Source organism: Dicentrarchus labrax, unplaced genomic scaffold, assembly GCF_905237075.1.
Source record: "Dicentrarchus labrax unplaced genomic scaffold, dlabrax2021, whole genome shotgun sequence".
Classification (NCBI taxonomy): Eukaryota; Metazoa; Chordata; class Actinopteri; family Moronidae; genus Dicentrarchus; species Dicentrarchus labrax.
Genome location: NW_026136707.1, coordinates 9,128,995 through 9,155,309, shown reverse-complemented (window position 1 = coordinate 9,155,309; position 26,315 = coordinate 9,128,995). Strand labels below are relative to the sequence as shown.

Sequence of the window (26,315 nt, the reverse complement as noted above, 5' to 3'; positions counted from 1 at the left end):
TGGGTTTATTTCAGGAGAATGAAAAGAAAAAGACATAAAAGTTAGCATCAGCACCACTGATAAGCAGAATATAATTTAGAGGTCAAGGCTGAGGTGGAGGTGTACTTTATTATTTCATTTCTGCAAAGAATCTCAGGGTCACAGAATACATAAAAATACCCAGAAAAGAGTTTTTATGTTCAGCACATTGGCAATACATTTCCCTCCTCTCAAACACTCACACAAACCTTTGTCTCTCATGCACTCCTACACATACATAAATTCCTTAAACTCAGCCACATACTGTACACGACACATCCCCTCTCACACACCTTCCTACACTTGAGAACAATGCAAGAATAGCACACAGGGAAAAAAAGTGTACAATCCTGCAGAAATGACCACCAAACAGCCCCAACCACCGTCAGCAGAGCTAATTTTTAATCATACTTTGTGGTGTGAGGGTGAGTAGGGGGAGAGAGATGTATTAAAAAGAGAAGTGTGATGATGACTAATACAGTTATGCATGGTAGGTGAATCAAATCGCACTGGTAGACTACAGGCTGGAGACATGGATGAATAGGCAAGCTGATGGTTTTTGCTCATCCACAGTATGAGAGACAGAGAGAAGAAGAATGACTTATTTCTCATATGTTGCCATCAACATCCATTAATTCATCCCATCATGTGTCCGCGTGTGAGTGACGATAATTACATAAATGCCTGGACTAAGTTTTTGTGTGTGCATCTGTGCTGTCTCATTCATCTTTCGCCTTTCATCTCTCCATTTCATCATCGGTCACGTCAAATTCATCAATGTTTTTTGCACTTCATTCAGTTGTTCGGAGGCTTTTATTTATTTTTAGGTGAATATGGGCACTAGTAATGGACGTGGTGACACAAAACATTTAAAGCATTTATTTTAAATATTAAGTTTTGGTGTCAGAGCCTCAGAGCAAGAGCTACACTTTGGACCCACGGTTTCACACCGCTTTGATGCTCAACACTCACACACCAAGAGATCGATCACTGAGGAGGCAGAAATCTCAGTTTCTTCACCAAAAGTAGCCTCAACAGACCATAATGCAGTGCACCCACAGGACATTTAGAGCTTTTGAGTAGTAGGGCTGCTTAATGCATTTTCTGCCATGAATTAGAAAAATATGTTTTGCTGTTGCTATGTGTTCACAAATGTTATTAGGCAGCGTTCACATGTAGCATTTTATGTGTGAAAGAAGCGCTGCACAAAGTGCCGTTTACATCCAATCATCAACCTTGTTTCCATAACAACAGACCACTCATGATAGCTTACTTGTTGCTGTGCTGTATCTGATCCCACAAGATTAGCTTGCTACAGATATTAGACAATATTCAGTTATTACAGCAAGCTGTTATCTCTATAGGCACAGTGTTGGAATCATGTTTTTTTAAAAGTTAAACAAAAAGAAAAGAAAGAAAGAAAACAAAATCGTACAGAGCAACTACACTCTGAGCACCTTGTGGCCACTCCCTGTGCTTTCCATTTAAAAGAGGTAATGTCGGTTATTCTCCACCCACTTCTGCTGAATGCAACAAGTTCAGGCACTTTCTCTGACTTGTCTTTGTACCATAGAAAATGATTAACTTGAGTAGTGGGAGATAAGGAGCTGATAGACCCAAAAACATTAACTGAAACATGTTGTAACAAATGACATCTACTCAAAAGTGCTGAATATTACTTTTTAATGTCAAAATTAACATACTTTACAATGTGACAAAGGAATGATAGCAAGTACAAAAAATAGAGTGAAGGATTGCATTTGTTTTCATTTTTAAAGGGTCTGAAGGGAGACAAGTAGGAAGTAGGATGTTTACACCCAAAATGTAGCTGACAAGGAGACAAATAATAACAAAAGCTATAAAAGTGTTATATTCCTTTAATCTTCGTCTCTTCTCTCTACAGCAGCCCTAGCAGCCAGTGGTGGCCAGCTGCCTCTTTCCAGTCTTGAGGGGGGCAGTAAGGTGATGCTGGGGGCCTCTGGAGGCCAGGGAGGGCTCCACTCCTCCCTCTTCCTCAACCATCCCGCCTTCCTCCACATGGGCCAGAACCCCGGCGCTGGACTGATCAGCGCCGCCGTAGCCAAAGCCTCCCAGTCCTCTCCTTTTCCCTCAGCCAGCAGCATCAGCCCCACCCCTTGCTCCCCTTCCCCCTGCTCAAGCCCCGCCTCTTCCTGCTCCTCCAGCGAAATGGCACACAGCCCGCCCTCTCTGGGCGGAGCCAAGATTGAGTGACCGCGCCAAGGGCCAATCAGAGAGGAGGAGGAAGGAGGACACGAGAACCTCGCCTTTCACACCAAAGCTATCTCTTTCTCTCTCTCTTGTGCTCTTCTTCCGTTTTTTTTTCGCAATGGTTCTCTCTCTCTTTCTCTCCCAGTCTTTCGATGCCAAAAATACACAGAATGAAAGAGGAGAGAGGGAGGGAAAGAAGTGAAAGAGGGGAGAAGGGGAGAAAGGGGAAGATTGAAACCAAAAATCTTTATCTATCCAGACAGATGGGGAGGAGGCAACGTGGGACCTTTTTGTCAATAACGCGTGATATCGGCATGGCGCCTCTCCACTCTTTCTCTCTGAAGGAAAACAAACCAATGACTCTTTAACAAAGAGATGGAAGAGACGGCAGAGATGCATGTCGGAGTGCATAAACCAAAAATGACAAAAGATAACTTTACTATGTGACAAAGGAATGGCGGCAAGGACAAAAAATGGAGAGGAGGACTGTGCTTACGTTTTCCTTTCGTTTTTTTATTATTTCGAAAAGCTGCGGGTCTGAAGGAAGAGGAGTAGGGAGGATAAGTTTAAACCAAAAATTTACCTGAGGAGGAGGCGGAGGAGGAATACACAATGACAAAAAAAAAAAAAAAATGACAACCATACCAAAATCCCAAATACCAAAAACCAAAAATACGGAGAGAAAAGCTTTATTCAAAGGACGTGTAAATACTGAAGCTATCCAGGACCAGGACTCTACTGCTACTGCTACTCACACACAAACACACATCAATCCATCTAGCCATCGACTCATCCTGTCTGCGTCAACTCATGTGTCTCTTATAGGTTTTCATGCTAGATATTTTAGATAATTTTGTAAAAGATTGTTACTGAATGAGTCAAGAGCTCATGAATGATTGCCAGTTCTACTGTATCTTCTTATGTTAGTCTCTTTACCTACCTCTGGTTTTAAGAGCATACAATAGCTTTTCCGCTCTCCTTTTTATTTCAGATTCCTTGACAGAGGCTTGTTATTCAGTATCTATTTTTTACACTTTGAGAAGTACAGTTGGGATTTGTTTTTTAATTATTTATTAGTATCATTTTACAATCCAGTTCCTATTTATTGTCGCAGCCAATATTTGTTTTAGTGTTAGCTTTTGGGGTTTGAATCATCATCAGTGTCATCATCATCGTCTTCATCATATGCATTTGTGTTGTCAACATGCTTCTTTTGTTTTTTTTTATGTGACTATTCTGCTGGAACAGAGATGATGAAGGTGAAAAGTTGCTCATTTCAGTCCTCACCAAGTGCCATAGATCCAAAATAGAGTTGGCACACTGCAAGTTGATTTCAAGGTGTGAATGAATTTTATTAAGACCTAAACATGTGACATTTTGTGCTCTTAATCAGACCACTCTTTCATCACTCTTTAAGATAACCCATTATCGGGGGACTCCATGGCTAAATGAACATGCCCTGGAAACTTCACACAGTGAAAATGACGTTTGTTAAGAGTGGCGACCATTTTGAAAGTATGAAATAGGGCTGTGATTGGAGATTTGAAGTAATAACCGTTGAGACTGAAGGCTAAATAAGTCAATAAAGCCAAGTTTAGTCACAGTCGGCTCTCATTCCTGCCTCGTCAATCAGCGTAGACGCCCCCGACACCTGTCTGTCTAGACATGTTTACTGATATTTGTCTGTTTCCATCATCACTCCATCAATCATATTTCACTGTCATTTTCCACCTCAGACTGCCATTAATTCTCAAATGGAAACCAAAGCATTCTCAAGGCTGTCTCAAGCTCTTCGTAAAGAGCCTCAGCCAAGACATATGAACACAATAAAGACAGAAGGGGAGAGGTGGGGGCTAAGAACAGGACGTTACCACTGGAAGCCCCCTGGTGTAATCCCCTCCACCTGGCCCGTCCAAAAACCCGCGGGGGAAGCTTTATTTAGGAAACTGATCCTTTACTCCGAACCCCCAGAAAGAAGGGTACACTGGGACAGGCGAAGGAGGGACACACTGTAGTGAGGGGAGCAGGCGTCACACTTTTTGTAAGAGGATACCAAAAATAAACCCAAACCAAAAAAAAAACACAACCCAAGGAATGACAGAAGCAAACCAAAAAGAACCCTAACCAAATGTGGCTGGAGGGAGGAGGGGAGGAGGACAAAGTGCAGGTGCTGAAAGCAGTGTATCTCTGTCTGTCTGTCTGTCTGTCTGTCTGTGTGTTAGCTTTAGGGCTGCAGCATTCGCCCCGCTCTGAAACTGTGTAGCATGGATGGAGGGATTGATAGACAGGCAGATAGACAGACGAGCAAAAGAAGGACAGACAATTCCTCCCCTCCTCTGCCTCTCACTCTCTCCAGCTCAGCTCTCTGGTCCTGGATGGAGCTAAACGCAAATGACCTCACTGAACTGAAATCTTCTAAAAATCTGTTTTTATTTTTCTGTTGGTTGGTTCTGATTGTTTTATCTCTGCTGTGTCTCTTGATGCCGTTTTATGTACTGTACTTTAGTGCTTATTACTCATTTGGAATAACGTACTCGCTTACTTACTACAAGAGCTCCTTATTTTTTTCGTAGTCGTGCTAGAGATTTTTATCAGGTGATTGGAAAAAATACTGTGAAAATTTAGCTTCCAGATTTTTATTAGATAAAGAAACAGACTGTCTTGGCAGAAAAAAGACACACAAAAAGCCAAAAACAAAGAGTTGAATAGCAAAACCTTAAAAATGCCAAACCAAATACTGAACCAAACCAAACACAGTAGAGAGGAACAGGAACTGCCTTCTCTGCATGAGGGCACAGAAATGGGTTAAGTCAATTTGTCTGAGGCGAAACTGTGCGTTTTTCTGTATGTAAGTGATTATGGAAGGCCAAACGGTTAAAAAAAAAAAAAAAAAAACTGAATAGGGTCTGCAGTGATGTCTTGTCATTAATTTTGACCCCAGCGACATAATACATGCTTCAGATACAGAAAAACCCACACAGCAGGGGCCTCAGTCAAGTTGACAGTTTTGAGAGTTGGAACGTAAACATATCCAAAGAATATTTGGTTTGATCCACACCAGAAAAAACAGTCGACACACGAGAATCGTTTCGCGAACCAAACTTTAGATGTGGGGTTTGCACCATAAAGGTGAAACCTTTTCTCCACATTGACTCTTAGACGGAATGTATCTGTTAGTGCTTCTATAGATTTTGTAGAAAAAAGATCTATGTTCTACTGCTTACTTATCGCTAATGTATTAAAAAGAAAAAAACGTACAAAAAAGACTTTGAGAAAAAAAAAGATCCTAAAAAACATTGATGATAATAACTTGATTTTAGACCAAAAATTTTAACTATCTCTCTTTGGACTTTTTTATTTCTCCTTATTGCGATGATTTAGACTTTTGATTGTACTATTTATTCAGGGTAGGGTTGATTTATTTGCTTGTTATCTTCTTTGTCTTTTTGCTATTTATTTTTTAATTTATTTTCTAGAGGTGCTTTTTTCATATTCTGGGATGTACTTGTGATTGATTTTTTTTTATTCTTTGTTGCCCCCTGCTGAAGTTCTTTCTTACTTCTTTAAACCAAATAATACCAGAAATGCAACCACGGGTCCTGTAGGGACTTAATAAGAGAATATGGCCGATTGGATGATCAGCCATAAAGATATTCTCTTCCTCACTGAGACGACTCTCCTCTTAGAGGGGAGGGGAAGCTCAAAATATCAAGAGGCAGCACTGTATTGATGAACGCCTCATAATTTACTTTTCAAGGTGAAAAAAGGAAACTGGTGTTTTCTTTCCAGACAGACACATGCCTTTATTAGGCAAGTTGAAATCCTGTTTTAATGGAGAAAGTATAAATATAATTTCTGTGTGTAAAACTGCCTGAGTTACAGCGTGAGGTGTTCTTTGAGACGCAGTGCTGCCTCTGTTCTCTCTATATTTTCTCCACGGGGAGAACACACTGAAAGCTTTACAGCTACACAACCAAAAACACAAAAGAAGAAGATCAACCAGGGCAAAGGCTAAAGTTTTTTACATGACAGAGAGGAATGACGGAGGCAAGAGAGAAGAGGATGATTTTGGATTCCCAGCCTTAAATTGCCCTCTAACTTCTCACTTTGTCTCTCTCTCTCTCTCTTTCAGCTTTTTGTCTCTTTTTGTTTCCGCTTTTCTATAAGTTAACTTTTTTCTTCATCCACTATAGGATGTAAAAGAGAGATAGTTCATCATATACCTCATATTCTTTGATGATAAACCAAATAGATGAATGCTTTAAAATGCGGGGTTGAAGTGGGGATCAGGGGGTACTGGGATGGTATGTGTGGACTGTGTGTTAGTGTGGACCGGGAGCAAACACAGTTAAGGCTAGGTCAAAGGTTGTTGTCCTAATGGAGGCAAACACAGAGGTTTTGGATTGATCTGGGAAGTAACAGATCATCGAATAGATTGCAGATTTTTCTCCATGGAATTCAGAAGGTGCCATTTAAGGTCAAAGGGCCGTTGCTGGTTCATGCTCCGGTCTACACACACACACACACACACACACACACACACACACAACACCTTGTCCCCCTGGAAAACACCTCCCGCTGTCTGTGTTGAGCTTTGAACACAGCCCTCTCCTCATATCTGACCCTCACTGCTTCCTCCCTGTCAAACACGGACTGTGGGTTTAAAGCTGCTCTTTGGCACAGATCTAGGATCAAATCTGGATCAATTTTTGGCTTAAAAAAGCTTCGAGAGCCTGAGAGCAACTTTATCACCAAGGTCGCCAAAAGCCCTCTCTCGCCTTTAGGTCTTTATTGCCTGATGAGGGGGCATATTGACCAGTTGATGTCCATGTGTATCAGGGAGTGCCGCAGGGCAGATAACTGGGGAACGGCTGAGACCGGGGTTGCTAGGTGACACGTACAAACACTCCTCTGTGTGTTGAGATGTTGGAAGCTGGAGGGAGATGTGTGCAAACTGACTGAATCCTCCCCAAGAGTCCATTTTCTTGTTTTGCTCTCTCTGTGTATTCAGAGAAAATGGAAGCAGTGTTTCTGACCAGGCACCTTTTTTTTTGTGTACCTCAGGGTTTTAGTGACCGGGTGTAAAGTGTGGATCTCTGTGGTGGGGATACCCCCTTAGTGAATGATACCAAAGTTAATGCCCTGCCATGGGATCCTGCATGATGTACACGCTCCCTTAAATCCTGATGTCCACTAGAGTGTTCAGAAACTCCACTTTTCTCTGGTATGTACGCCAGCAGATTCATTGGTATTTCTCTCTCCACACAATAACATCTCATCACGTCTCTGTGGGCAAGACAGACAGAATCAGAGATGTGCCTTTACAACAACATCTAGAAAAGAAGCTTTAAAGGAATAGCTCAACTTTCTGGGAAATACAGTTATTCATTTTCTTGCCAAGGGTTAGATGATCATGTCTGTTAGGTAAATATGAAGCTACAGCCGGCAGCCAGTGGACACGACAATACTCCAGGAAGTCACTGAGGCCCACAAGTAGCTCCAGGACAGTCCCCATACAACCACAGAGTGTTGTTTTACACTGGGTTTTGAAAGTGTATAACAATATAACATAAATTACTGAGCTATAGAGGTGCTGGTATGTGGATTAGTGTTTAATACCATCTTCAGACTAAACCAACTATGCCGAATCAGTAGCTTTTAGCTGTGGAGCGCCCCTCACTGGTGACTTAGAGCATTGGTTGTAGCTCAGCCTTGATTCACAGTACGTTACGGTCTGGTTTAAGGCTTAATGAAAGACACAGACAGTCACATAAACAATTAGGATTTGATAAGTGTTGCAAAGACGTGTCTTCAGAGCTATTAAATCTTAAAAACAGAGCTTGTTTTGGCCCCTAAACTGAAAGCAACAACTTTAACCAGCAACAGTCTGAGCTTTTACTGCACTTAATGAAGACAGAGTTATGAATGATGATGCATTTGTTTACTGCTGCACAACCTGAAGTGCATTTGAACTGTAATCCATTCACTTATCTTATCTTAGACAAACAGTGAACATAGTCAGTGGCAACAACTATTTGAACTGAACTGAAGGAAACCATTTGAATCAGCAAAGTGATTCATAATTTCCACCTCATTTGGACAGAGCCAGACTACCTGTTTCCCCGCGTTAGTTTCAAATATCTGTACAAAGATATGAGTGGTATCAATGAACTCATCTAACTCTTGGCAAGAAAGCAAATTTCCCAAAATGTGGAGCTATTTATTTAAAATGCAAGAATCAATGTTTAAGCTTCAGAAAGCTAATATCTCCGGACACGAAGGCATGAGAGATGTCATTGTTGTTGGAGAACGAGAGACACAGCAAGCAGAACAGAAAACAAGCTGCTACGTCTTCCTCCACCCACTCTCATCCACACATACATGCTCTTCCTCTCTTTCATCCCTTGCTTCTTTATCTCTCTCTCTCTCTCTCTCTCTTTTACAATACAGCTTTAGTCCAAAGGTTTCTCCAGCAACACAGCAAAGCGAGTCAGATGTTAAAGAATAAAACCAAAGAGCTCTAACTTGACCTTCTCTTCAACACAAAGCCCTCCACTGCATCCTACACCTCTATCTATCCACCTCCTTCCTGTCCGCTCACCTTTAGCTCCTCTGTCACCTAGCGAGCCGGTCTTTGAAGCATTAACCTCAGCTATCCAAAGGGGAATAATAATAATGATAATAATGATGATAATTAAGATGATGATGATGAAATGTATATTTTTAAGTATTTGTCATTGGAAAAATAATCTTAAGCTTCTCATAATTATGATGATCATGATGGTGACGATGACGACGACGACGATGATGATGATGATGATGATAATGAAGTTTCTCTTGGTATCTTTGTAGCTGTTCTGATCCTTCTTAAGTTCTTGTCCTTTCTGCTCGTGCTGCCAGAGAGTTCTGCTTAACTCTCATCAGCCCTCTCTCACCCCCTCCCTGCCCTCACCTCCCCTCTTTTCATTTGATTTACCTGATGTTTGGTCCTAACGTCTACCTGTCTGACCTTTACCCCTGGATATTTGTCTATGCCTGTGTGTGTGTGTGTGTGTGTGTGTGTGTGTGTGTGTGTGTGTGTGTGTGTGTGTGTGTGTGTGTGTGTGTGTGTGTGTGTGTGTGTGTGTGTGAGAGAGCTGTCAAACATTGACAGGGGAAGTTTTAAGATTATCTCTGGAAAGTGGTTTCTTGTTGTTAGCTGTTAAAGAGGGGAGGGCTTCAGTCTATTACATTTCCACCTATGTGAGGGAGCATGTATGTGTGTGTGTGTGTGTGTGTGTGTGTGTGTGTGTGTGTGTGTGTGTGTGTGTGTGTGTGTGTGTGTGTGTGTGGGCAGGGTGCTGTGGGGGTTCCTGGAAAGGGGGATGGGTGTGGTTCGCTGCAGCAGTGTGCAAAAAAGACAAAAAGATTCCTTGTTCTTTGGACAACGACAAGCCCCCCACACATGGCGCGTACTGTCAACTGTAACGTACTGTTTGCCAACTTCCTGGTACATGTAGCTTTAATTCCAACAGTCAGCTTGTTTCCTTATTGTGTGTGTGTGTGTGTGTGTGTGTGTGTGTGTGTGTGTGTGTGTGTGTGTGTGTGTGGAGTGCACAGGTATGGTTGTATTGTCATTACCCCTCCCTATGTGTTTTCCATCCTGTGAGCAGCCCCCTCTTCCCAATCCCCCATTTTCCTTTCTGTCTCCCCCCTTTCTTCTCCCTTGTGGTAGCAAGTTAGCCTTTTAGTGTATTTATCTTGAAAACCAAAAAAAAGAAAAAAAAGAAGAAAAAATAACTCTACTTGTTCATTGTACAGTGTTGTTCATTTTAAGTCATTTTTGTAACTGAAAGTGTTTCATTCATCCAAATAAAACAGGAGACAAAAACTGTACAGATGATCCTCCCCCTGCCTCTTGTCTTGTTTCTTAGTCTCTTCTATCAGTTTTTATTCTGTATTTCCATTTTCATCTTGAACCTCAGGTTTAATTTGGTTTGGAGAAAAGTCTTCTATCGAACAGGAAATGTACCTCAACTTGTCATGCCATGTTTTAACCAGAGGAGGGTGCTGTTGGACTTAATATCTTTCCCAACAGGAGCCGGCCACTCCTGGCTGATACTTACGCTGCTCTTTGACCCTCTCACTTAAGTGGAACCACAGTCATGGACAATAAAGAGTGTAAAAGTTTTACAAAACAACAAATGAATCCCTAAATAAATAGACTCACTTACTAAGTATTTCATTCATTTATATTTAAATGAGTCAAGAATGAATAATGTAATATTCCCTCAATAAAAAGGTCAAATTAAAGAATAATATAACAGTGAATAAATACACTTTATTTTTTCAATTTCCCATTTGCATTGTGTATATATATAAACAAATGTATATATTGATCCATCAATAAGTATATCAAATTAATTTTCGATTTTTATGGGAATCAATTTGTCATTAAGATGATTGTATATATACAAACATTTTTTTTTTAAATTGCCGGTTACTGCTTCTAAAATTTAAGTTTTTGTTTATATTGTTTGTCTTGCATTGTAGTAAACTAATTATCTTTGTATTTTGGTTTGTTGGTGAGATAAAGCAAGACGAGAGATGATGTTGGTTTTGGCCGTAGGAGATTGTGATTGGTATTTGTTTTTTACTGTATTTTGGTGTTGAATAGATCCAACGATCAGTCGATTAATCCTAAAAATAATCAGCAGACAAAATCTTACATTGCTGCAGCACTAGAGCATACAATATTTTATTTCATTTAGAAAATAACACTGAGTAAAACATTTTTTTATGGGTAGACCGTCAACGCAGTATGACACTGGTGCTATGTTGATCAATACATCAATCAATTCTAACATGTCGTCGACTGACAGGAACTCCTGTAGGTGAGAGCTCATCTCAAGTCTCACCTTGTGTGGAGCTGCCCTGGTAGCTAACCTTGTAGTGCGTCCCTCCCCCCATGTACAAAGGCTGAGTCCTTACCCCAGTGGCCCTGGTTCGATTCCAACCTGTGGCCCTTTGCTGCATATCATCTCTTCTATCTCTCTCTCTCTCTCTCTCTCTCTCTCCCAACTTTCCTGTCTCTCTTCAGCCGCTCCTGTCTAATAAAATACTAAAAAACAACATAAAAAAAGCTATCTAAAGTCTCTTCCTGTGTCCCCACATCCTGGAAGTTCTCACCCAGCAGACTTGTTGGTAGGGAGGGGAGAAGAGGAGTCGGATCATCTTCATCTCTCCCTCAATTTATTTTCTCTCAGCTGAGTCAGAAGACATCTGCTAATTGACAAACAGCATCACATACGTTTGGCCTTATCCTCTCAATCAGAAGTGTATGTGTTTGTCTCTCTGTCTGACTGTTTTGTTGACTCCGTTCTCCTCCTCCTCCTCCTCCTCCTCCTCCGGCTCATCACCCTCCCTCTCTTGTTAACTGCCTCTCCTTCAGTCTGTCTCCCTCTCCCTCTCTCCTGCTCCCCCCTGCTGTGTGGCACAGTAGGTGGATGATTAGGTAGGATGCTGGAGTGTGTAAGTGTGACAGCTTTCAGACACCCACCTCCGAGTTGAGTCACGGACGGCGGTGGTGAGCATGTGATCCTATCACCAGGGTGACTCGGGTAGATCTGTGTTGCTGTGTTGTCGCATCGATGTGTAACATTTGTTCTTTTGCAAAGTGTAGCCATGTTGGAGATCTGTTGTTCATATTGATATATCTCTGAAATCCAAACTGTAACTTTAAATGGATCCAATCGTTCATCACTTATACATTTACTCAAGTAAATTAAGGATATATTTGAAGTATTTGTACTTTGGTTTTATGTTTCTTTATACTTCTAATCAACTACATTTAATGGGGAATATATTGTATTTTTTACTCCATTGCATTCGTTTAATATCAACAGCTACTACCTAACCAATCCATTACTATAATACTCATCAGTTTTCTGCATAATGAGTAGCTGTTACAACTTCTGTACTTTTACTTGTGTAAGATTTTAAGTGTTTTTACTGGTTACTTAAAAAATCTGAGCAGGGCCATTGCCAGGATTTCCTGAGGGAATGAGTCCAACCCCCCCCCAATGTTCCCCCCCACTCCTACCTCACCTCAGGAAATGTGTTCATCCTACAATTAAGAATGAATATTTTTCCTATTTTATATTTAAATGTAAAAATATAATCTCTAACAAAGCTTAACCACCCAAAATAACAACTATGTGTAAGTTTTCAGATTGAACTTTAAGGTTCATTCTTAATCTTGGAAACAATAAATTCTTAACTCCAGGTCCACTTATTGTATTTCTTACAGCCATGTAGGACTTCTTCCATAACTGCATTTGTGTTGATGTTTCCTTTTCAGTAAGATGTATCGTACTCTCCAAAGAATTGGGGGGGGTTTCTCCTTCCAAAATTCATAATCCAAAGTACTTTTCTTAGATCAAATGTTGTTGCTATGTAACAGCACTGAGTCAAAATGTCATGGTATCTCCAGATAGTTATAACAGGAGGGAGCAAATTATTTGCTGTGGCACTGATGGGCATCATAACTTTCCGCATGCCATTGTTGGAGCACTAAACGTTTGACATCATCTTAGAAATGGCGCCCGTGAAAGTCACTCTCCGTGACTGTAAAAGCACACTATGGCATGAAGCGGGTAACTGGAGAGCAACATATCTGGTTAGGTGAGGAGTCAGTTAACACAGTAGTAATTCTACTGGCTTTGGAAGAACCCCAGTAAAGGTGGAATTGGCCACGAATAAGGCCTTACTGTGTCAGTGGTACGAGAAGACAGAATGCCAGCTGTCATTTTAACCAGGAACACTGCCAGTGTGTGTGTGTGTGTGTGTGTGTGTGTGTGTGTGTGTGTGCACGCGCGTGTGCGTGCGTGTGCGTGCGTGTGCATATGTGTGTGTGTGAGAGTGTGTGTGTTATTGGTGCCACTGAGAGACAGTGCCAGCGGTGAAGTGCCACTAGACAGATCTGGTTTCCCTCCCTGAGCGTATGTGTGTGAGTGTGTATGTGTACGTTTTGTGTGTCAGTATAAGCTACTGTTGCCTCACCCGTCGACCTCCTGCCCTCTACCATAAGCCACACATGACGAAGAGTGTTGGTGTAACATGTTAAAGTGCTCACAGAGAAAGCTGAGTAACTCATTTTTGAAAACAATCTTAGGACTTATTGAGGTTTATTTTAGTCCCTGCAAATAATTCAGCTGGTAATTCTCAGGTCCAGACTTGTGAATTGCCTCTTAGCAGTCACATCAACTCACAAGTTAACAAAACTGTCAGGTATTTATGAGGGCTGTCCAGAACAGACATTTCACAGTAATTACCTTTTTAATGTATTAAAGTAGGGCTGCAACTAATGATTATTGTCTGTTATTTCTTTAGGTAAATTGATTATTTCCATCTATAGATAGTCAAACAATTTTGAAAAATACTCATTATAGACCTTGAGGTGATGTTTTCAAATTCCTTTTATTGTAAGAAGAACTGTATTCAATTTACGATTACATAAAGCAGAGAAAAGCAGCAACTTTTACACTTGAGAAGCTGGAGCTAGTGACTAAATAACTTGTTGAATAAAATATCCTGTCCGTATCATTATTATCAGTGTCAAATTGAAGCTAAATGCCAATAAACTCTTAATAATATTACATATATTTCATAAGAAAGAAAGGTAAGAAAAAGAAAGGTAGAAAGGTTCTGAACTTGTTTACAACTCCAGTGTATGAAAATAAATACAGTTTCAATAAAGATAAGCATGATCTAATCTTCATAAATCTTTTATATGTTTGAGTGATTAAAGGTGACAACAAGTTTTGAATTTGGTCCTGTATTGTGTGAGAGCGCTGCAGTCTGCAGCCACTAGACATATATGAATGTAGTCCTTGCGCACCATCAAAATACGTCTATAAGTGCTTGTTTTTGCCACTGACCAGCTCAGATTGTCATTGTAAGTTTCTTACAACATTATGGGAAGGAGCCTACAGAAAAAAATTACATTTCTGGTACCTTTGGCTTAATCTGGTCTACGAACTCGCCAGGCTGCTCTCACTCAAAACTGGACCGAATTCAGAACTTATTGTCCCCATTAGTCACTTTTACACAGAAACATGGGAAAATAAGGTTGATAAATACCTTAAGTTACCCTTTAAAGATTTAATTAATACCCCAAAAAGTTTGTTTCTGCTCTCCTCCAGTAGTTTAACTTCTCACCTTGCTACAGTGATGTAGAAGTGCACTCTAGGACTCTGTGACATCACTGTGGTCAGAGGTAAAACAGGAATTCAATTTTCAACCAAAAACACTTCTTATCATCCTGGTTTCCTCTTTATAGTTACCTATTCTCTGCAGCTGAAGTTTTACTTCATAATATTAATAAATATACACCTCTGTCGATGTGGTTGAAGACAATGCTGTTGTTTTTAGACCTTTGACTAAATTGTGTTTTTCTAGCTTTTGCGAGAACTATGAAGGATCACTGTTTCTCCTCTTCACCATAGCAATAGAAAAAATTAACCTCAGCTCTTAATAGTTCAACAGAAGTCTCTTTAAAAAGCATAAAATGAATTTTCTTCTATTCATATAACAGCTCTCTTTGAAAAGGGTGGGGATACATTTGTCCTTGTCTTGCCAGAGTTATTCAGTCACTTCAAGGTGTTTGTGGTTCAATAACTTAACATAATGAAAAAAGAAACAGGTGTCTGAAGCAAGCCATGCTTCCTAAATCTTTAGGTCTGGTGAACTCTCATTTGACACAGATGCTGTTTTTTGCCTTCCTGTCATCTATTCAATGTCAATTAAGTGTTTACAATTTAGGGCTTTGGGGCAAATCTAGAACAAGGGTGTAATCAGCATCACATAAGTATGCTGCAGTGAGACAGTGGATATGTTGTATGTTTCAACGGTTCTGTTCTCTTTTCCGCCTCCTCTTATCTTCTGTCATTCCCTCTGCCTTCACCTTGTCAATAAAATGCCAAAAACCTGAATGAAGGCAGGATGCCGACACTCCACGGAAATTAACATCAGAGCGCTTTGGGAGAGATAAGGATGTGACAGTCATAAGTGCCTCCTCCAATCCTTCATCACAACAGTTTTATTGGATCTGAACGTCACTCAGAAACACACATGAGCATACGCCAACAGTAGGCACAGCAGGGATGCCGTCCGCCCCCCTGAATGACACATCACCCAGAGCTCCCACCGCCCAGAGAAACCCTCCATAACACTCACACCTTCTCTCTTCCTCACAGTCGTACAGATGATGACTTTTTATTTTCTTCACTGCGTTAAAGCTCCTCAACCTAACCAGGGGGATCAGACGACAAACTTGTTTAGGTTTCCTAAGCCTACAAGATTATAAAAACTCCTGAAAAATCTAGGAAGTGGACCTTGAGTTAGGGTTTGAGGTTAAGAGTGGACACTCCGCGATGAAACAGGCACGTGTATATCTATAGTATTACTCTGATGGGGTTGTAGGAAACAGAAGTTACCCTCTGAGTGAGGAATGTGCAAAATAACCACATGACATGAACATGCATAAAAATGAATTCAACTATATATTTTATTATTTATCCAGAACGCCTAAGTACAAGTACAACACCAGCTGCAGGACATTTTAGGCACGAGTTAACAATGACATTTTTGTTTCCAAACCTTTGATGTTGACTAATAGGACTTCAACCAGCTGTACACACTGAAGATTCAAGATATTCTCACCATGACAATATGCAGTGTGAAAGCAAGAGTTCACAACCATGCTAGCGGCTCTGTGAGGCTGTACTTAGGCACAGCGGTGCTTTGAGCCAAATGCTAACATCAACATGCCAACATGCTCACGATGATGGTGCCAACACTCTGATGTTTAGCAGATTTGATGTTTACCGTGTTCACAATCAAGTTAGTTTGGTGTGCTGGTGTGCTAACATTTGCTAATTGGCACTAAACACAAAGTACACAGCTGAGGCAGATGGGAATGCTGTTAGTTAGTTGCAGGTATTTGGTCATACACCAAAGTATTGAGCATAGTCAAATCTATCTTCAGGTCAAGGGATTACCCCAAGTCTTTCGATACTCTTGGGACCATGGCAATCCACCCAGAGTCGAGAAATATGTGTTATTTTTAAAATATACAGTAACTTTCTCCTTCAAAACAAAACCATAAAAGAAGCTCTTGTTCAGAAAAAAGATATTACCTGGTTACCTAACCATGGTTACCAGGCAGCATCAATGTCACTTGCAATCGTATGCCTGGCTGCCAAAACTCCAATGTTATTGGCAAGAGTAAAAGCATTATTTTTTTATGTCTCTGTCTTTACTCTGTCTCAACCAGTCCTGGTCTTGGACTTCTCTTGGTCTTCTCTGTCTATTTCAGAGTTATTTAGTTATCCATCATTACCTTTCCATCCACTAAAAAAGATGTTGCTGAAATCCTTGGAAAAGTGAGCTGACCTTGAGTTGTGTAGTTTATTCTATTGTCAATATTCTTAAATGAGCTATACTGACAATATACTGCGCTCAGTCAATCCCATTAGAGCGCACAGATAATTAGTTGAGGCTTGATGTAAAACACAAGCTGTCAAACTGTCACAATACACAATGGCACACACAGGTCAGAAAAAATGAATCAGTGCCACTGTATAACAGCAGCTCCCACACTGTGAATGAGCCCACTGCGCGGCACCTCCACACAGGGACCTACAGTATAGCAACGCAAAAACAAACACACACACACACACACAAACAGGCACGCACATATGAAGAGAAATCCGACAAAAGAAAAGGATGATGGTGATTATGACACATAGCTATGCCACCCACAGTGGAGCCTGTGCGAGGGCAGAGCACATCAAACTGAGCAAGTGTAACACATGCTCTGTGTCAGTCCTCCTCCCCTGCACTGGCATGTAATGTATGACACATAGCTGAACCACCTACAGGCCTGCTGTCTCCATGCCCAGCTGATGATTGGGGGGAGAGGAGGAGGGGGGTATTGAGGGTACCGGCCAAGGAGACGGATTCTGCCGGATTCTGCCGGATCGTCCTCTGGGTGAAAGAGGAGGTAGTGTGTGTGTGTGTGTTTACGAGCTGCTCAGTATGTGTCAGTGAGAGGGTGTGAGGACTACTTGTTTTGATTCAAATGTTGGTTTTCAACATTAAAAATATCCCCAAATGTCACGTAGAGTAGAGCGCATGAATGTACCGCTGAACGTCATCTGCTATTGCATTCCACCCCCAGTTAAACATGTGAACTCATGTTTGAAACAAGCCTCTGGGTGTTATGTGGCTGCAGGGGCATCTGTCCAGGGCTCAGGGCTATTCTCTGTATGTGATGAGCGTGTGGTATTGGTTGGTTGGGTGTGTGTGTGTGTGTGTGGGTGGGGGGTTTCGGTGGCTGGTAGCCAAGCACCTCTGGGTGATCCAATCTGAAGAGCGGGTGAGTGACCCAGACTTAGCCCAGTGTGGGGATGACTAATTGAGGATGAGAAAGAGGGGGGAGAAGCTGAGGCTGTTACTGGATCTGACCTCTTCCACACATACAGTACATGCCTCTCTCTCTCTCTCTCTCTCTCTCTCTCTCTCTCTCTCTCTCTCTCTCTCTCACACACACACACACACACACACACACACACACACACACACACACACAGAGAGAGAGAGACAGAGAGTGATCCAGAAACCTAATCTAAATCTGGACTTTCTGTGACACAAATGGATGAGAGCGGTCAAACAGAGTCAGGAATATTTGTGTAGTACCAGATGAAAAAGTGATGAATTTCAAATAAACTTTATTCTTACTATTTCTTTTTCATTGAATCATTTTAAGATTATTCTGTGTTCTCATCTTCCTTTTTAATGTTGATATAATTTAGCATTTAATTATCTCAACACAGCAGTCAAGGTTGCAATCAACGACCTCCATATGCTTGTGACAAAAATACCTTGAGAACAACAGAGAAACTGGCATGAAATTAGCTGAGCAGATTTAAGAATGAAACTATTTATTTATGACTCTGACCTTGATCTAGCATCTGGCCAGACTTTTAATTTTCCAAGGAACAAATTTCCCAACTCGCTAGCTATATATTTACAATATATGCCTGTCCATAATCATTCTCCCAAAACTGAGTGGATTTTAGTGGTCCTATCACCTTTACTCTAGCGCCATCATCAGGCCATTCACACCCCCAAGACGAGGAAATAAGTATCTTTTGTTTGAACCCTCAGGCCAAATTTTGGCTAATAATCTGTTGGGCTGCAAATCATTTTCATTGTCAATTAATCTGTTGAAAATAGTGAAAAATGCCAGTCACAATTTGTTTGTTTGTTTTTCTTGACCAACAGTCCAACGAATCAAGTCAAAAAACAGAGAAAAGCAGCAGATTTTCACATTTTAGAAGCTGTTCAAGTCCATGTTATGTGAACATTTTCCTCATGATAGATGACTTAAACCTGCAATAACTGGTTTCTCACACCTTTTAAAGGACCAGTGTGTAGTGGCATATAAAGTGTTTAGGAGAAACTACAGCGACACCGAAACTCACCAAAAACGTGAAAGTAAATGTTACGCACCGGACCTGTAAGCTTATCTGGCAGACATGTTATCAAAACATTTGCCTATTTACGCCCCTGATACAGAACAGCACTAGCATTCATTTGGAGCTGTCTTTTTGACCTAATTAACACCAATAGTCTTTTAACTTTGCTTTGGTCTCCACCAACTCCTGAAGGGAATATCGGGCTCTTTAGCTGCTTAATGCTCCCCTATGTTCACCAGCTACATGCTAACTTTGTCTGTGTGCAGTCAGTTTTAGAATAGAACCAAAACAGTGAGCTAAAGTAGTCATGCAATACATTGTTAATACAAAAATATTGATCGTAGCCTCCTAAAATATTGAAAAATAAATATAATCTGTTGCTATTGCCTCCTCTTATCACTACTTTCTTGACTGTAAAAGCAAGGGCAATGGGAGAATGGGCCTTGGCAAGGTTCTTTCCTCTACTGTGTGCTTAATTGTTGCTGTTGCAATAATGGCTGCCTCTCATGCAAATCAAGCATAACTGAATTCAAGTGACACAGAAAGAGGAAGAAGTGTATTGTAAAAGCAAAAAGCAATTGTATTGAGTGGAAACAGATGACAGATGCAGGGGTGAGACTGAGAATATATTTAAATCAAAGATAAGGAAGGGCATGGATGGGAGGAAGAGAGCGTGCACTTGGGTCACTGAGAGGAGTAAAGAGGGGAAGAAGCTCTGCACTGTGCCAATAGGAAGAGTTTGTTCCTCAGTAAGATACAGGAGACAGTGTCAACACACACGCTGTGCTCAATATAGCTACTGTCACACGGCCAGGCATACCTCTCTCTCCTTTCCAGCCTGACACTTGCACCTTCCTGAACACCCCTCCTGCCTCGCTCACGTTCTTCTAAACCCACCCCCCTCCCACCCTCATCTGAACAGGTTACATTCTTCCTTTCCCTCCCCTCTCAGTCCTCCCCCACGGCCCCGTCCATCAATGTCACGTCCCCGGAGCTAAATTAACTGATCTCCCTTCCTTTGCTCTTTCTCCCCTCGCCTCTCCCCTCGCCTCTCCCCTCGCTCTCTGTATATATTACAGGCTTGACACCCTGCCAGACATTGGTTTAATATAACACACATTCTCTGTGCCTTCCACCCGCTCTCACATTACCCTCTCTTTCCAACTCCCACCACCCCGCTTTCATATGGGCACTGGCCGCTTGCTTTTTCCATACTTTACCCACCGCAAAAGGAGCTTTTTGTTCTTGAATAGCTCCCTCATTGCCATGGTAATCCAACAGAAAGAGAATGCGGTTTTTCTGTCTAGGGCCTCGTGGATGAAAATAGTAAGTCATGATGGGTTTCTTTAAGTGGCCCTGAATCTGAGAAATCAGTCAGTAGAAATTTGTGAGCTGTCATAAAGAAGTCAGAAGTTTACATATGTGTGCATGGTGTGTGCATAAATGTCATAGTTTACCACCATTAAAATCATTTCCCACTTTTGTCTTCTTCTACTTCTTCCAGGTGGCCCCTCTTTCTGCCACCTCAACCTTCCCATTGATCCCCCTCTTCCTCCGTCTCACTTGTCCTCCAACGTCACCCTCCACAACCCCCTTCCTTCCCTCCTCCACCACCACCTCACCACTCGCTGTGGTAATCCCATTACTCATGTGCGAATACCAGCTGGGTAAGAGAGGGAAGGAGGGAGGGAGAATGTGGACAGAGGATAACTGTGTAGAGGCCTCACGTCTCAACTAGACGGTTGGACTTCAAACTCGTCCAGAGAAGAGAAAAAAATATTGATTGACATTGAAAATTCTCTCACTGTAATTTAAGACATGTTCAAACCTAGACCCCTTATGACCCTATTTGGGTAAGGATGGAGGAAAAGAGAGTCAGAGAGACAGAGGGAGTGATATCTGGCTGTGTCTCCTGACGGTTGGACTGGCAAGCTTGAAAATAAACAAGTTCTTTGATGACAAAGAACCCATTGACTCTCTTATTCCCTCTCTCTCTCTCTCTCTCTCTCTCTCTCTCCCCACTCCTTATTCTCCACAGCTTTGCTCTCTTTTCCTCTCTCCCTCTCTGTCCTTTTTTGCCATTTTGAAGGGGTGAGGCTGGAGGGTGAGTGTGGCGTGTGTGTGTGTGTGTGTGTGTGTGTGTGTGTGTGTGTGTGTGTGTGTGTGTGGGGTGGGGGGCATTAACCGCCACCCTGCTGCACTTGTTGTCCCCTCAGCTGCCGGCTTTTTCTTTCATCCGGTCTGTGCTCACCCTACACGCCTTTTAGTCTAACGACCCATCTTCCCTTCTCTTTTTACTGTTACACAAAAAGTTAAAACCTTTTTCTCCTCAGTCAAGGTTCTCCACATGAAGAATTGAAGCCAAACAAGGGTTTAACTTTGCAGGAGTTTCTTACAATACCGTCTGAAGTCGATTATGTAAGATCGTTTGCTGGAAATCAAGTCGAACATAATTGTAGCACTCACAAAGAAAAGGCGAATGTAAGAGAAGGTAAGAGCTAGGGAGAGTGTGTGCACTTACATGTCTGTGTGTGCGTTTGTTCACGTCACCAGTGGTATGAATCATCACATACCCTATGTACATATTACACCTCTGTTGGTTGTTTAACGCCCCGTCCAGGAATTATAATCCTGCCTGGCTTCCACTGGTTGCTGAAATCGAGTTTTGAGTGTACATGCTTAGTGTGTGTGTGTGTTTGTGTGTCTGCATTGCCTGTGGTGGCACTGGTTAGTGGGCTACCACACCCATTGTCCACGGTAATTACACTGACCCGAGCCATCTGTGTTGTAGAGGCACAGACCAGAAGAAACCAGTGTGTGTATTAGTGCTGACTGGATGGTATGCTATGAAGTTGACATCCATTGAAGAAAAGTCTGTAGGGTTTTTGACCTTCTTGTACACTAACTTGTATATTCTTGTGATTGTTTGGCAGACCTCAGTCATGCCGTCCATTCTGACTTGGGATAACGTATCCCTCAGCTCACTTGGGATGAAGAGAGGAAAGGATGGGGGGTAGGGAAGGGTTTCAATCTGGGAAGATATCTGGGGATGTTCACACCCACACCCACCCAACTGCGAGCATTCACATACACACAAACACTTCACTGACAAAATCTCCGCTCTCCCTTTCATTCTTTCTGTCTTTCTCTGCAGAGCGTCTGTCTGTCACTATGATTAGGAACGGACAGAGTCACATAAAGCACGGAGGGGATGAAAAAGAGCGGGATGGGAGATAGAGGGAGTTACAGATGATGTGGAACCAATAGGACAAGGCTCTTCTGTTTGTCAAACACATCATCAAGTTCACTCGCCAAGATCAAGCCGGGTCTATTTTAATGGCCAAATACATGTGACAATTTATAACATGAAATGTGAGAAACACACAGTATATATGGGACATCCTTCTCCTACGCTGCAAAAATAATAATAATAATAAAGTTGTTGAACATCATCATCAAATATCAAAAGTTGTCTACAACCTGATCATTCTGATTAGGCATTTCACGTACACAATGATGCTGCTTTTTAAAGAATATTTTGGGCATTTTATACCTGTATTAAAGAGTTATATTATACCTGTATGTAAGAGTTTATTGTATAAAGATGACAGGGCATGCTGGGATAAAGAGAGAAATGGAAAATGACATACAACAAAGATCTCTGGCCGCACTCAAACCGGGAACACAGGAATCTGAGATATTGCTTTTTAACATATCTGAATCTTTTAAATCTATTAAATGGGAAGCATCCGCATCCTAATGAGACTCTCAATTATAAGTTTTATCAAAGATAAGTTTTAGAGTCCATCAACCTTGAGCTTGTAGCTCAAATAATGACCTGAAGGGAGGAAGTGAGTGATGAGTGTGAGGGAGGGAAAGAAATGCAGGCATGGAGAGGTGGCAGAGGATGGAGCGGGAGGAGGAATAGAAGAGGTGTGAGAGTGAGGGAGGGTGGAAGGACGTACTCTATGGACGGATGAGTGGTAAAAGACGACGGGACTGCAGCGGACAGAGCAGCAGCAAAGTACGGAGGGAACAGGGGAGAGAAAACGGCAGAGGTGGATAAACAGCCAGAGTGAGGGAGGAGAAGGAGGAGGGAGAGAGGGAGGGTGTTGAGTGAAGCACTGTGTTTATCAGTGTTCAGAATGTACTGTGCTTTAGATTTGTCTGTAAATGTCATCTCCTGCGCTTGAGTTACAATAGTGTGCACACACAAGTCTTCAGACAAGCACACACACACACACACACACACACACACACACACACACACACACACACACACACGGAATATCAAAGAGGAGAAGCCATTTGTCCACCCTGCTCTTAATCGCTAAATCACTCCTCTTGTCCTCTCTTTGATTTCTTCTCCTCTCATCTCACCCTCTGTGTGAAGAGCCGGGGGCCGCTGGAGAGCCCTTCACCTCAACCAGAATACAGACATCAGAAAATGGGAAAATGATAGATATGTGCTGGTTGCATGCCAAAACACATGACAACACATCACGGACAGCAAGAAACAGAGAAGCGGGGGGGTAGTGCAACTCTCTTGTTCCCAACTGGTTCCCCTATTGTCTGCGTCTGTGTGAGAAAATGCCACGCAGGTCTGTCCGGTGGTTTTCCTGCTCTGAAGAAGAAGAAGAAGAAGAAGAAGAAGACAGGATTACGGTTTCCCGAATGGGAAGGTTCAGCATCCAATTTAGATGCTCTTTTTTTCCGCCATTGGTCCAGTTTCTTATCAGGCAGAGCAGAGTGGGTTTCCTGAGCCTGTCAAAGAATGGCCAGTGACGGGAGGAGAAATCCTGTTTGTAAATCACACCACAGGGACGTTGCTACTGCTGTCACGGGACTTTGTTTACTTTGTTTTACTACCGTTGTCTTATCCTGTTGACAAGGCAGCGCAGTGGTGTGTATCGCTGATGTAACACAGTCAAGAAATGTACAGAAAACACACATACAAGCCTCCATCCCCTTGCACCAGGTGCCAATGTAAGAAGGCAAAAGAGGAGATGCACTTCACCTCCCATGGATGACGCCTCACCCACTATGCACTTATTGATAACACATGACAGCTTCGTATCTGTAGCACGTGAGGAAGCAGAAGGTCAGTGTGTTCAGGGTGACAGGAAACATGTCTGGGCATGACACCGGTTCTCACAATCAAACAAGCCATACTGAACATTGATCAAGTGAAAGGGTTACACATATGACTCTGTCTCTGATTTGCACATGGACATACAGCTTTTGCCGATGAACACTCTAGGGATCTTGTGGATGTGTGTGTTTTATTGTAAGTTAAAGGACGCAGTTACAGTTGGCTGCACCTTAAAAAAGAGGAAAAGGGAGTTAATGCTGCATGAGAGGAACAGGATGCAGGTTCATAGTCAAATTAACCACACATTTCTTTTTTTTTCTTCTTGTTGTTTTCATGAGAAGACTTTTTTTGGTGTACACCGCTTTGATCTAAGGCTCACGTATTTCAGTAGAAATTAAAATAAGGTTACCAGTGGTTGCTGTTGTGGGCGTAATTAAGAATAGTTTTACTGTACTATCACTTCATATCAGAATTTTACAATTGAAAGTAACTCTTTAGATTATAATAATCAGCAAATATTGTATACATATGGGGTGCCATTACACTGCTGAATGTACTGGGTTTCTACTGTCAAGGAAAGAAGTACAGGGAATTAACAAATTTGTGTTCAAGAGGACCTAGAAAAACATTACACTGTAAGTACTTTAAATTAACTGGTGGGTCCACCAATTTGGTCTTGACTGAGATATCTCATCCATTATTGAATGGATTGATGTAAAATTTGGTACAGATATTCATGAGAACCATGTGAATCCTAATGACTCTGGTGACCCCCTGACCTTTCCTGTAGTACCACCAGCAGGTCAAAATGTTCACTTATCCACTGAAACATCTCAACGTCTACTCAGTGGATTAGGATAATTAAGATTTGGTTGAGATATTCATGGTCCCTAGAGGATGAATTGTAATAACTTTGTTGATCGTTTGACTCTTCATCTAGCAGAAATACTTTGGTTTACACCCAAATGACTGCAAGAATAATGACATCCCATTCAGTGTTGGATGAACTTTGTATTTAGCACAAATTAGCAAACGTTAGCATTCTGATAGTCTAGACTAACAGTCGTACATATTCAAAACAAGTCAGACTAGATCATAAATCTAGTAGTATTTTACCCAGAAATACATTTTTGTTGTGTACTATTGAGAAAAGGTATTTATTTCTGTATTTATTTCACAAAATTTGTGGTTTTAACAACCTGAAGGGAGTTTACTTTGATTTCCACTCTACAAAGTACAAATTAATTAAGGACTTTGTGGCTTGTGTGGACTGATAACATGTATAATCTGTTTATTTCTTACTCCACAGGACATGTCTTCAATGCGCTGATTCATCTGTTGATTTATTTTCTCAGTTAATCAATCTATATTTGGTCTATAAAATGTCAGGAATTGTGAAAAATGATTATCACACTTTCCCAAAGTCCATGGTGTCTGCAAATGTCTTGTTTTGTCCGACCAACAGCCCATAAAACCCAAAAATATTGAAATCAAAGGGGACTGAACCAGAAAATATACACCTATGAAAAGCTGGAAGTTGAGAAATGTAGCAGCTTTTTAAAAGGATTGATAATCTAAACTGTTGCAATAAATCTTTCAATCCAGTCAGTTGACTAATGGGTTAATCCATTGATATTTGGACCTTCAGTGACCGGCAGAAGATGTTACCCGGTCTCTGTTTAATTGAAAAAAGACCTTCAATTCAATCAAATTCAATAAAAGACATATAAAAGAATACTCTGCTTTGAATAATAATTTGTCTCATATTTTAAAATAAAGACATTTTCTATATACTTTCAGATTCTATTGACAAATCTATGAATAGGCAAATGTTTAATTTCAGAACTGCAAGATCTCTCCTGCTCCAGTGAAAAGTCCATTCTTAGTGTGCTGTATGCACTGTTTCAAGTTTTCACATCACACTTGTTGCACATTGGACCTCAACTGATGAGCTCACAATATCAGGCTTGTATATTTATGTAATATTTGTAGGCTATATTTCAGATTTAAGGTGAGCACAGACAAACTTTGCCCCCCTTTAGAATATGAATGTGAAAACAGCCTTTTAGTCTGTCTACATCTGCACATTGAAGATCAAACATCCAAGTAACAACAAACAAAAACACATTTTTGAGTAGAGGTGAAATGCAGAACTTTACAGTAGTATTCATAGCGAAGGAACTGATCTTATCACTGCACTCATACCTAAAAGGTGGCTGACTTGATAAGATATGCAGTAGGCAAATACTCCGTTTGAATTTCCTGTTTTCAGTGTTAATCACTAACTGACGCTCTAGTGATTAATTTGCTAATTTAACAAGTGTAATTATGCTGATATGAAAGGGTCTAATTAGAAATGTAACTCCTGACTGACGCAAATGGACACGGCGAGCCGAGCCGCTCTCGCGCCTCTCTCGAATCCCTGGACTCGGATGTGATGTCACCACGGCAGCGCG

At 41.4% G+C, this 26,315-nt stretch overlaps 1 protein-coding gene across 9 annotated transcripts in view; it reads left to right on the top strand.

Annotated features, from left to right (window-relative positions):
* The window catches only part of pou2f2a (POU class 2 homeobox 2a), a 38,570-nt gene extending 34,719 nt beyond the window's left edge, over positions 1–3,851 (top strand). For 5 of the 9 annotated variants that reach the window (XM_051406037.1, XM_051406033.1, XM_051406039.1 and 2 more), the window contains one exon: positions 1,922–3,851. In XM_051406037.1, coding sequence (XP_051261997.1) covers positions 1,922–2,250 — 329 coding nt within the window. In that variant the 3' untranslated portion in view covers positions 2,251–3,851. The remainder of the gene's footprint in view (positions 1–1,921) is intronic. The other 4 variants (XM_051406041.1, XM_051406034.1, XM_051406040.1 and 1 more) reach the window with 2 other exon arrangements.
* The last annotated feature ends 22,464 nt before the right edge of the window (positions 3,852–26,315 follow it).